Source organism: Passer montanus, unplaced genomic scaffold (assembly GCF_014805655.1).
Source record: "Passer montanus isolate IOZ18808 unplaced genomic scaffold, ASM1480565v1 scaffold10, whole genome shotgun sequence".
Classification (NCBI taxonomy): domain Eukaryota; kingdom Metazoa; phylum Chordata; class Aves; order Passeriformes; family Passeridae; genus Passer; species Passer montanus.
The window spans coordinates 15,691,585-15,704,935 of NW_024356505.1; the positions used below are offsets into that span (position 1 = coordinate 15,691,585).

Below are 13,351 nucleotides of genomic sequence, written 5' to 3' on the forward strand. Positions count from 1 at the left end.
CGGGGCGCGGAGCGCAGCGGGCGCAGCGCGGCCTGGCCATGGGCGCTGAGGCGGGCGGCCCGCGGGGCACCGCGCCGGGCCAGCAGCTCCGCGCCCTCTTCTACGCGCTGGCGCCCGGAGAGAGCTCCTTCCGCACGGTGGAGGAGGTGCCCGACTACGTAGAGAAGGTGAGAGTCCCCTCCTTTCTCATCCTGGCTGCATCCCTCGCCCTTCCCTTCGCCCACCTGCGCCTGTTTTGAAAAGCCACGGGCGCCTCACTGAAATCATGTCCGCGAAAGGGCACCTAAATGAAGATAAAACCGTCTCTCATGGGCTTTCTGCCTGTAAGCTGCCAGTGTAACTGTACCCTCCATTTTAATATTCATTCATATTTAAATGATGATTTCTCCTGGTACCAAGAGCGGGAGTTTTCAGAGAAGCACCCACATATCTGAGGCTTGGTGCTAACATTATGTCCAGCAGCACGGATGAGATGAACAGGGACAGCAAACTGAACTGAGGAAACAAGAAAATATGATACTGTGTTTGGCTGTTATGGTTCTTAAAGCAAGCAAAACGTCAGGTCTCTCTGTGCCCTTAAGTCAAGCTCAGTCAAAGACAGAAAAATAAAAGGTTTCTAATTAAAATAAAAAATAAAGATTGTTTAAGAAAATTTAGAACAAATATTTGTGTTGGGACAGTGCTATGTCCTAAATATCCAAGGCAAGAGTACAGAGGTCGTGGGTGAGAACTCCCTTGTCAGCAGGCAGCAGCAAATCCTTCCCTCCCGTCCCGCCCTGCCGGCTTATTCACTTCCAAGAAGATACCTTTGCTCCCTTCTGTCCTACCTATTGCACTTATCTTGATTGTCAGCTCCTTCTGAGCCCAGATCCATGTCAGCTGTTCACAGAGACAGCACACAAACACTATTTTGCCCTTGTCAAAGTAAATTCAGCCCAATTCCAGTAAAGAGCTGCACTTTTTACATGGATTTTGATAGTTCTGACTAGCTCCTCTGCCAGGTATACCTTGGACTGCTGTGCAGCAGCTGCTGTGGGGGTGTCATGGGCTGTGCAGAGCAGTGCAGCACCATCAGCAGCTTTCTGGGAATTGTAGTATGCAGCAGTCCCTCACTGAGGGATGTTGTCTCTAAAGGTAAACCCTTTTGTGTAAGGTAAGCAGAAAGCTGCTGCAAGCCCAGCCTGTGTGTGCAGTGTCTGGTCAATGGACTGCTGTCCTCAGAGGTGTTTTGCAACTCAGCTATAGTGTCATGATTAAGGTAGATCGATGGTTTTGCCTAGTCAGCTGATCTCTCCTTCCAGCTCTCTCTAGTATTTCAGTCCCTTTTACTATTCCCACATTTCCAACGGGATATCATTCACTTTCTTGTCTGCGCGTACCTAAACATCCTTGGGCTTTCTTCTCCCATATGCAATATTCAGGTCAGGCATGAGCCAAACATGGAATTTCTTTTACTAGGCAGTTTGTAAGTCTGTGAAAGGATTCTTAATACTTTGAATTATGAAAGCACCTGTAGGCTTCTGCTATTGTAGAGCAGTGTTGTGATAAGCTTGTAAAGAAATATTCCTCACAAAAAAAACCCAAAAAAACAAACAGCATTAAAATGTTTCCCATTACTATTATACTTTGCTTAAATTCCTATCTTAGGTTAGCTGTGCTGGATTTCCCTTTTGACAGTGCATTTTTTAGTAGAACAGATCTTTTGATGCTTGTCTCAGTGGGCATATAAAAGTGTTCTAGCAGCATAACTGTCTTAAGTCTTTGGCTTTGGCCTGAGCTTAGGCAGAGTTCATCCATCCTCTTCTGGCCTTGTTTATGGGCAGATGGCAACTATCTAGTCCCTCTCCAGCTGCTATTCTGGACTGTTTAGAGAGCAGTTACACGAGCAGTATATCCATTGGATTCATCAGCAATAGATTTAATAGTGAACTGATGAGCCTTTCAAGGAGGTCTTGGGAGTGCTAACTCCTTAATTGGTACAGACGCAGAAGTGGGTATCTGAACTCAATTCAACACAGAACAAAAAAAATTCTAGTGTAGAGCTGGTAACAAATGAGTGCCTCAGCTCAAATAATTCACTCTAAAAGACAATAATGTTGATGGATGTGTGAAACAAATTGCTGATTACATTAGTATCTCTAAATGGTGTGGGATTTTTTTCTTTTTTTTTTTTTCTTTTTTTTTTCTGAGACACTGTAGTGGAATTTGCATCTCAGATCTGTCATTTCTTGGGTGTCAGACGGATTAAAGTATTTCTAGGACATTAGATGACTTGGCTACAGCTGTGGGGATAGCCACCTTCCGACATCACCCAGGTGGCAGAACCTCCAAATTCACCCAAATATTAATGGGCTTAGCAATCTGCAAAATTGAGTGGTTGGCTTACAAAATACAGGCACTTCAGAGGAGTGGCACCTTTGAGCTAGAGTCACCTGTGCTGTTACATCTGGGTAGGAAACGGCAGCAAAGGGTGAAGCAACTCTGGTTCTGAGAACAGAATAGTTAGCTTAACTTGTGCAGTGTACTTTCTGTCTCTGGGTACATTGCTTCTGTTTTCAGAAGCAATGGTCCTTGCATTGTTGCTCTGTATGTTGGCAGAGCTGTATGTAGAGGCCTCAAGTCCTGTTTAAAACATAAACTGATCAGCTGCAACCAGTGACAAGCAGCAAAGTCCTGCAGCAGCGCCCATGGAAAAGTCACCCTTTCAACAAATCCAGAATTCTGGGAAAAGGGGTATGAATCTTATTTTCTTTCTCCAAGACAGGATGTACTGACGCTTGCCCATTCATTGTAAGAGCATCCTTTTTTCTGTGAGTGTAAAACTAGGCTCTGCATGCTCTGTTGGTTGGTGGGTTGTTTTTGTTTGTTTGTTTTTGTTGTTTTTTTTAATTGTCTCACAATCTACAGATGTGTTGTAATGTGGTTCACAGACGGGCAGGTGGACTGATTCTTTTTGTTTGCCAAACATAATTTTCATGAACCATAAATTTACTTTGTACCTTGCTGTAGTCTGAAATTATCACTTGTGCTCTGTAAAGGCATCCATGAGTCAGACTTCTGAAGACACAGTCCTTCTGCTGAGAACTCCAAAATGAAAGCTTTAATAATCACTATTTTCCTTTTCAATTTACTCTCTTGACAGCCTAAAGAATAAGTTCACATTTAAACTCAGTTCACATTTTAGGGCTTGCTTCTAAATAATGAGGCACAGAACTTTCATATTTAGTTTTACTTGAAAGTTGGGATTCTTATGTTATAAGGATCTGGGACTTTAAGAAAACAAAAACTGTTTCAAGAATTGCAGTAAAGCTATGAGTATATGCTGAATTTCAACCTAGAATATTATTCTTTGCAACAGTATAAAGTGGAAACTGATTTTAAATGGTCCTTTGCATTCTCTAGAGTTGGTTACTTAAAATGGAGCCCTCTCACACAGTACTCAGAGTAAAGCTTTCATGTTATGGATCAGTTATTCAGCTAAACCACAAGCTAATGCAAATTTCCATTGAGTATTTCTGCTCTTGGGTGAAGGGAAAAAAACTGGAAACAGAGAAAGAGTAAAACATTTATGGACCAGAAGATATCCAAAGGATCTGTCATATGTCTCTAAATTGTGATGTCAACAGTGGCTGTTTCTTAACTTTTTGCCATTTTGTTTGTAGAGACAACCCTTGAAAACAGTTGTAGGGATAGCCATCCTCAATGGGTTCCTTAAATATCTTCCTTGTCCTTTTAACTTAAACAAAAAAAAAGAAACAAAACCAAACCAGGAAGAAGGAAAAAGTAGTGGTTAGGCTAGTGGGACTACTTTTCTCTCTTACTGTCTCCTTTTTTCTTGAATTATTTGCATTCTTCTTCTGTTGCATTATATCTCATCCTTACACTGTGGGCAGTTTGGGTCAGGGAATGCCTTTTCATCCTCCATGACAATAGCTGTCATAGTAACATAAATAATCCATCCTGGCCTAAATGCAGTTGATCCCATTGATCTGCTTTGGACCAAGCTTGATATTGGTATGTGAGAGAGATGTAGTAATTTCTTAGCAAGTAAGGGGTATGCCATAAATCTTTACTTTTATAATCTCCTTGATGGGCAGGAGGTTAAGGATGTCTGAATGTTTCTTTATCCTCCTTGCTATGACACTTCCCATTTGTGAGTCAAAAAGTGGCGCCAACTGCTTGGCTGTTTCACAGCTTCACAGTGGGAGGAAAATATTTAATGAAGTCAATAAGACAGAAGTTGTAACAGTGTACATTAATATAAAGTCAAGTATTTCAACTGTTTCAGAGGTTGCTAGGTAAAATGAATCATCACATGGAATACAGACGTACATTTCCTATTAACTGTTTTTATTTCATGAATAAAACACCTCAGTTTCTCTGTTCTGAGCCCATTCAATTTGCTCTGCAGCTCCTGCTGTTCCATACCACTCCTTGTAGTCTGTGCTAGAGCTGCCTCTTAATATTGTCATTAAGTGTTTTGTAGTTTTTTGTATTAAACATCTCTTTTCTCTGCTGGAGTGTACAGCTCTGATCATCAACCTTTGTTTGCTAAGTTAGGAATCTGCTATTTGATTATATCAATTAGGAATAGTACATTATAAGTCTTATCTACTTAGAAATGAAGCAGATATAGGAAGCAAAACAAGGACTATTTATATTTTCCTAGAATGTTTCATTGATTTCAAATGGAAGGTTTTAGGATTTCCTTACTCTTTTATAATTTATTATTATATTATTTCTTACTTATTCTAAGTATTGAAAGATTTGCCACATTGGTTTCCTTGGGTGCTGTTTAGGCTTTACGGCCTTTACAGGTCTTCCCTTTCTTTCTAGATTTTTATATCATCAGTTGGTGCGTAGTGGAAACAGGCTTTTAGATGTCTAAAATGCTGTTACAGAGTAAGCTGGACACCTAAATTAAAAAGTGTCATGTTGATATTAATCTCTGTTCATCTGTTATTGTAACCTAACCCTGTGCTGCTGAAGTTTATGAACTTTCACATTTTCTAGACACTATAAATCTCTTGCTGTTTGCATGGTTTGAATCATCCAAGTCTTCTTGGACTGAGCAATCTGGTCTGTATCCATCTTAGTCTCTTTAGTGTCCCAGCCTAGTAGGAATTCCCAGATCGTATCTCACTTGGCAACAAAAATGTGCACCCTCCAAAATGCAATGGTATTTGCAGAAACAATATGCTTCTATTAAAATGTTGTATGGGCAGGAGCAGCCTCTCTTCTACAGCAGTGCAGTTTGGGGGGTTCCAGGCAGTGAAGCTGTAGGTGTTTGCTGGCCACTTGAAGGGAGCAGAAGCAGCAGAAAATGTAAAGGGCAAGTATTGCAGTGTGGTGCCTCCCAGAGAGGGGAAAAACTGGTCTTGCATTTCTCTTGCCCTGCAAAACATTATGGGAATTTTATGCCTTAATATAACCAAAAAGCAGTTGTCTAAATGTCTCAAAGGTCACCTAAAAGTTTTCATCAGAGCGAGGGAGGCTGGTGAAGGAACATTAGCTTGCACAGGGATCTTATAACACCTTCCCATTTTCCTTGCCACAGGCCTTCTAGATTTGGTGGTGATGGCTAAAACACTGCCACTGCCTAATTCCTTCCACGTGTGAAGTGCAGGGACTGTTAGGACTCCAGTGTTAGTAAAAAAGAAAAATATTCTCTATGACTTACTGTTACTCAAGCCTTTTTCTTGTTGTCTGAGATGATAAAAAATTGAGAACAGGTCTGACAGTCCTCATGAGTTACACCTTTCATTAATGGGTGCTGTTGCTGTGCATTTTCAGCTTTTCTTGGGATAGAAGAAGATGGACAGTGAGAATTGAATCCCAGACTAAAGCAATGTTGTGAGTGAGAAATATTTCAGTCTTGTTCATCATTACACTTTTCTGCAGAAAGGCTGAAAACTATTTTGCAGTCAGTATAATTGCAAAGAAAGAGGGGAACATTGTATCATTGTCACTTGGTCTGGGAAGGGAACATGGTGTATGGCCCAAGCTGGAAAGGGCTGCACATTTGGTTCACTGATGAAAGCACATACAGAAGAGCTGTTGTTGTCTGCACTGAAAAGCATGGCAATAGAAATGCCAAGTAGAAAGAAACTCACTTTACTATATCTTTCAGATAACAATGTTGGATACCAAGTTCAGTGGCTGAAAACACTCAAAAAACTTCATACAAATCAAATCAGAAAACTTGTAGATAAGAAATAATAAACTCGACTGAAGACCTAAAAGCAAGAGTCCAGACTCCTTCTTCGAGAGCGCGGCCTACCCAGAACCACTTTTTCCCATGCTGGGGCAGAGACAAGTAACAGCCGACCCCGGCAAAATCCAAACCAGATTCAGTTCTACTCTGTGGTTGAAGGAGTCCACAAATATTGGTGCTCTGACTGATTTACTTAAATATGAGAAATATTAGTTTGGAAAGACTTATACATTTTATTCTGATAATGTTTGAGTTTATGTGCAGAATATGCACTGTGGGAGGAAGTTACTGCAATAGATTTATGCTGGTGTTGTGGATTAAATAGTAGCCTTGGTTGCTCTGATTTTTAAGGTCCATGTGGAACTTTATTACAGGAGTAGCTACTAAAGTGCCAGCCAATCTGAGAAGCATCTCACAGCATAAAATACTGTTTGGAAAAGTGTATCTAATTTTATTTTGTTGTGACTTTCTTTTTTTTTTTTGTTTTTTTTTGTTAGAGTATTCCATTCTTCATTACTTTTATTGGGCTGGAGTTTGCTGTCAGCTGGATTCAGAAGCGTAAGCTGCCAGGTCGGATCAATGATGGGATAAGTTCTCTTTCCTTGGGTATCCTGTCCCGACTACCAGAGTGAGTATATGAGTGCAGCCTTGAGATTGTTTGGGTTTTAATCACTAAGAAGGAAGAAAATATAGTTATGTATTGAAGTTGTTATTGCTAATCTAAAATGATTAAACAAGGCATCTGGACCTTTATGCAATTAAATTTTAGTGACATGTATAAAATCTTTCTAAACTGTAAGGCTAAGTATGATTTTTACAGGGTGTTCTCCAGCTCCACATTGCCAATTTATCATCAATTATATTAATCTGTATTGGACCTTGCTGTCACCTTTTGCTGTTTCTGGGACTTCACCTGACTTTACTGTATCTTAAGTTAGACTAGATTTTAGAATCTGGGTTTTTTTCATTAAAATATGGAAAGATAACAAAATAAAACCAACCAAGTCTATTGTTTTTGTTAGCCTTTAAAAATAAAACTGGGTTGCATATAACCAGATCAATAGAATTGTGAATATGCATGTGATCCAAAGTGCTTTGAAGGCAGTCATAATCTTACCTTTGACTTCAGTGGATTTTAATTCCTGAGAGAATTGCTGCAAACATGGTCATATAATTCACTCTCCAATGTAAAGTCCATAAGATTTAGCTGAATTAGTTTGGTGAGTAGAGTTGTGTTTTAAAGAAATAGCCACTCTGGATTAACTATGAATCCCAGTGAAAAAATCCAGCAAATTCTTTATATAAATTGCTCTAAGCGTTTTCCAGAAGTTTTAGTTACTTGTAAGTAATATCATGTTTTAGATATGCCTTTGCATGATATGAGCTTCCAGATTATAGATTTTATTGCATCTTTTCTTTTCAAATGGGGTTACATTTTTATTCCCCATATATGAATTCACAGGTGACCATCAAATTGTATATAATCTCTTCATTTTAGGAAGAAAAGCTTGTTTTACTATGTGGTATTTGCAAGCCTTTCTGTTATTCCCCCAGCTTTTTTTCAGAATCCTCTGCAGTTTTTCAGCCTTCTTCGTGTTGATGTCTCAAGTGCACTCCATATTTCAGAAATTACTACATCAGTGCCAAATAATGAAGTCATTTGTTCTCTATTTCTACTTGTTGTTCCTCCCTTTATATATCCCAGATCCTTTGAGCTGTCTTTCATCCCTGAATACTTTCTTGGATGCTGTGGCTTACATTCCTCATTCATAGGCAATATGTTCTTATATTTGGCCACATAGAAATACATGGATTGTACATTTGGTCCTCCTGAAGTAGCCTGAATCCATAAAAAGTTGTCTTTGTTACCTAGACGTCCCTGGTTTATGTCACTGCAAATTTTACTAAAAACCTTTTTTTTTCAATCCAGATTCTTGATCAAATACATTAAAAGAGCATAGCAACAACAACAACAACAAATTATCCCTTCTGGTTAGTTAAACTCATTTTGTGAAATGTGTAAATCATCTTCTTTGTAGTCTATTGATAATTTGTCATTTGGTTGATTTTTTTTAAGCTTTCTAATCAGTACAATCTTTGACAAGGTCCATTAGGTACAAAAACAATTTCTGATAGATTATGTTAATTATCAGCAGTAAATATTCCTTCTTGAATAGGTTGAAGGTTGAAACCTTCTAAACTCACAGTCCAAAACTCTTCAAATATCTGAAAATGAGAGGCATGAGATTTCCATAGGAGAAATACTCAACCATAAAGTTATGTCTTCAAATAATGTTATGTCTAAGTTATTTGAGATTTTTGTAAGTTATTTTTACAGCTAGTGTACCTATATTCAAATAATTTTTAATGAATTGTGAGCATGACCTTGAAGGAGCAACATTAAACTTTTCAATATCTTTTATGAATTAACTAAATATTTATCAACAAATCAGATTTGTGTGCAGCAACACACAACTATGATAATGGGTTATTGCAGTCTGCATGAAGCTAACATTAAAATAGATCAAATGTGACTTCTTCAACTTAACCCAAATTCTTTAAACTTGACAGGCTTACCATGCTGAATATTTACCCTTATTTGTCTCAAATATTCAGAACTGATTAAGTTAAACAAGGGCCTGAGATACGTGTAAAATATGTTTGAGGGGTTTTGCAAGTCCTTTTGGCTTTATTTTAAGAATACTGAAACGTTTGAGATACACTCATTCCTGGAAGAAATGCTTGCTAAAAAACTGGTGTTGTGTGTGTGGAATGCAGCTTTGCAAGGTGCTGACTACTTTTATTATTTTGGCACTAAGTCCTTTGCTGCAGAATTTGGCTTGCGGGCTATGTAGTTTTCTTTTTGCAAGATTGTTTGAATTGAGTGAACCAAATGATCCTTTAGGACTCAAAAGTTTGCAGGGTCAGGCAAACCTCCAAGATCGGCACACCTATTTATTGTTACACCAGCACAAGAAGTCTCTTCCAGGTTGCTTGCACAGCTCTCATGACTGGAAATACCAGACCTTCCTCAGCAGTTCTTTCCAAAGAAGAGTCCTGTAACAATTTTGGCTTTTTGGGCGAATGTGAAATCAGCAGGCAAAATACACTTTTAAAATTATTTAATCTCATGTTAATATTGCAATTCTAATGGTGACTGCTTAGTGTAACACCTCTTTTATAAGTAAGAGGAGCTGTGAATAACAGACTAGCTAAAAAGGCTCTAACTGAAAAAAACAGAACACTTTATGCTTCTGTCTTGTGCTTCCATGGTGTGAAAGAACTGGGTCAGACAAAAAAAAGGGGGGAAAACAGCACAGAAAAAAATCTGTTGCTAAGATTTTCACTTCAGTCTGTCCCTTCCAGGAAGAAAAAAGGTAGGGAAAGTTGACAGAAACTGCTAAAACAATATTTCAGCAGAACCCACAGCATCAGGGGAAATAGTAGTGCAAATCATTAACAGCTGAAGGTTAGATTAACACACCATTGATTGTATCCTCTCCCAGGGACTAATTTTCATTTTCTCAACTAGCAGCAATGGTTTGCCACTTCCTTAAAAAAATCTGTGGTTGGGTCTAAAATGGTGGCATCAGTCTATTAGTTAAAATGAAGCTTCAAATGTGTCATTGTAGAGAGGTCTTTACATTTAATGAAAAAATTAGGAGTCACTAACCATAGTCAGCCTCTAAGTATATTTTCCATTTTGCAGTCTGTATAACAGAACTATTGCATGTCTTGAGGGCAAACAGTATTTATTCAGTGTTTCATACTTCAACTTTCTGTTGAGAAAGCACAAATCATAAATTGTTGATACTTGTGTGCCAAATGTTAAAAATGTAGGTGCAAGAGGAAAAGTCTAACCAGACAAGGTAATGTTTTTGTTTTTAGGCTTATTAAACTCGACAGCATGCAGTACGTTGAATGGCTTGTGCATATCATCTCTTGTAAAGTAGCCCATACATTTCTTAAATAAAATTTTCTCTGCATTAATTCATACTATGCATTCCTCTGCATGTGTAAATACATCGTGTTGTATGGAATGAAAATTAATTTGGGAGAAACCTGTATTACTAAGTTTTCTCCCGGGATTCTAAATGTTAGTAAAAAAATTCTGAGAACTTTTATTCTAAATAAATAAATAAATAAATAACTTTTCTAGCTAAGCATTGCCAAGAGACTTTAAATGCTGCTTTAAAAATATTCTCCCAAGAGAAAGTTTATTTTGGGTATGAATATCTATTTTACAAGTATGTGCATTATTTCATATTGACCCATTTCGTCTTTTAAAGCAGCAGAACATAAATCAAGTCAAAAAGTGTTTGGGGGATAACTGAGGTAGGTATGTTTTCAAACTAGTTGGGAAAGTATTTGTTCTTTATGGTCATGCTCAATTGCCAGTTTTTAGTGTTCTGCTCTGCAATACAGTCGTACAGTGTATGAGTGTATATGTATATAATGTCTGAGACAGTTTGGTCAGTCAAGTCTGCAATGACCTTCTCCATTTCTAAAGGGAATATTACAGTCTGTATACATTATTTAGCTTGATTTTTGAATCAGGCGAAGTTGGTGTTCTCTGAATTGTTGAACATGAGAATGGAATGAGTAAATGCTTTTTGATTAGTTCATGGTAGTAAGTATGTTAAGATATCTACACATCAGCAATAATTAAATCCAAGGAGTACGAATCCTGTTTCTGCTGTAGACCAATGTATTCAGTTTTGTACATTATCTGGATTTTAAATAATCTTTTTTCAGAAGCTGGATTGAGGAGGCAGTTTCATGTACATTTTAGACCAGCAATGCTCCCAAATGGAGTACCTTTGATTGACTGATGCTTCTGGTTGCTCATTCCTCCCTCTACCTTCACCCCTCTTTGGCCAGCATCAACGTTTGTGTTGCCCTGTGGTAAAGTGGCTTGGGAAGCAGGTCCAGCACCTTCCCATCACATTAACCTGCATCAATTCTTGCTGTGCCTGTGCATAATCTTGTGCTAGAACAAGAAATGGGCTTGGAGAAGAGCAGCCAGGGTTACAGGACAAGAAACACTTAATGCTTTTGTAGCGTTACTGAGTTACCTGCTCTATAACATATATAAAATTGCAATTTGAAACCAAAGGTTCTTGATTTTTAAAAGTAACAAAATGCAAAGCTGATTAGAATACACTTGCTTCAAGTTGATGCAAGTTATTCACAATCTTGTGGAGCTAGGAGTGTCTTGACAGACGAGAAAAAAATTTGCCTGCATGGATTTAACCATTTGAAGTATGTGCTGGTTTCCTAAAGTATCTATTAGATACATGGTTTGTGACTATAGAAATGTATAATCTCATAAATTACTGTTTGAATTTCTTAGAAGAAAATTTGATACATGCAGTTTCTCATAAATTATATTTTCACTTCAAGACTTATTAGGTACATTTTTTTCTCCACATCTGTTTGACTAAGACTTTGGACAGATGTTTGTTTAGAGCATGGTCAGATGTGTTGCTTCTGGTCCAGCTGCCCCCTTAGATCTGCCAACATAACTGCACATTTAATTGCTCCCTAACCTGGTCCTGACAAAGTGATCTTGCTAAAAGCAGAAACAAAAGCCCCCCAAGAACTATAAAAAAGGTGTTTAAGCTCAGCTGCATTCATTTTGACAGAGCCAGGTCAGGGAGCAGCTATGCATGCAATTATGGTGGCAGGTCTGTGGGCTGGTAACCACCACACTAGGGCAGTGATGAGCAGATGGGGCCAAACTGGAAAGGTAGTCACTTAACCTGATTAAATGGGAAGTGGAGCTGCTGTGCCGTGCCATGCCCTTAAACCAACTGAACTTCTGGCTACTGCACTTCTGTCTTTCTTGTACTCCCTTACGTAGTCCTCTGTTTCTCTTGTGTTGGTTCAGGTGCTCATCTGATCCCAAGTGGAGTTATTTTAGTTCACTCTCTGAGCAAAATGGTATTTGCTTTAGGCAGAGAGACGAGCAAATTGTCTGGGAATGGAGAAGGGGCAGCCAAGAGCTGTCAGGCTTTAGGTTCAGTCTCTACAGAACCTGCAGTCACAATCTCCCTGCATCAGCTAGTTATGGCAGTTTAAGGCACTGTCAGTAGATGTGTCCAAAAAATGTAATTTTTAATAAGCAACAGGCCTGGAAAGCCAGAATCTACTCACCTACCTATTCCTCCCACTCTCCCAGTAGCACTAGGTAGTTACATATTTCACAAGAGCACCCTCCTGGCTTCACTCTCCCATATACACTGTTGATTGTTCCCACATTTTACCAAAGGTCAGAGCCCTCACAGCTCTGTCAAAGGAACAGGTTTTGAATTAACTCACTAATCTTCTGTAGGTAAAGCAGTCAGAGTAAGATAAACAGTTTCAGTAAGGGAGTAGTGATGTGCAGCAGCATCATTTTCAGGACATAAGTCTGATTCTGGAAGGGAATTTTCAAAATCAGTTCAATGGCAGTGACTGTCTTACCTGAAGGGTTTTTGTTTAATCTAATTAGATTGCTGTTTTTTGGTTTTTCTTTTCATCTAGTTTGCATTGATGAACCAATTGGGACTAAGTAAATTAGTTACTCCTGTGTGGATTGATTATCCTGTGTTCTTACTGTATCACTTTAACACAGTTTATAATTTTGCTGTAAATCATGCCATATCTTCCGGTAAATCCAAATCCACCTGTGCCCAGAAAAGATGCTAGTGTTTCCTGCCTGCTCTCTCATGCTCATCACTACCTCCCTAATCCCTTTTTACCATCTGCACCCTTCCCAGGCATATCAGCAGCCTTATCTTCAGAGGTTTAAACTGTAGTATTTTGGTACTCTGGTTCCATTTGTTTGAAGCAGGCTGGAGACCACATGTGGGCATAGCTGCTGGCAGAACACAGGAATACCAGTGAGAGAGTGCTGCTTTTTAGTGATGACTAAGGAAAGGTCTGAGCCAGAATTTAACCTCTGGAGTTTCTAATGAGATTATATATAAGCTGCCTTGCATTGCAAGGAAGGATTTGGGAGAGCTTGGATATTCTCAAATTAATTGACTGAAACAACTGGTAGTCTCTATGTTTTATAATGTTCTGCAGATTGCTGTATTTCACACAAACCTGTTAGGGATCCAATTACTCTTTTGGGTTGTAACCTCTTACACG

General features: G+C 38.7%; 1 protein-coding gene across 1 annotated transcript in view; it reads left to right on the plus strand.

Annotated features, from left to right (window-relative positions):
- Positions 1 to 6: 6 nt before the first annotated feature.
- Positions 7 to 13,351, plus strand: part of AGMO (alkylglycerol monooxygenase) — a 185,221-nt gene continuing 171,876 nt past the window's right edge. Inside the window, exons 1-2 of the mRNA XM_039713463.1 lie at positions 7 to 167; positions 6,712 to 6,842. Coding sequence (XP_039569397.1) covers positions 39 to 167; positions 6,712 to 6,842 — 260 coding nt within the window. The 5' untranslated portion in view covers positions 7 to 38. The remainder of the gene's footprint in view (positions 168 to 6,711; positions 6,843 to 13,351) is intronic.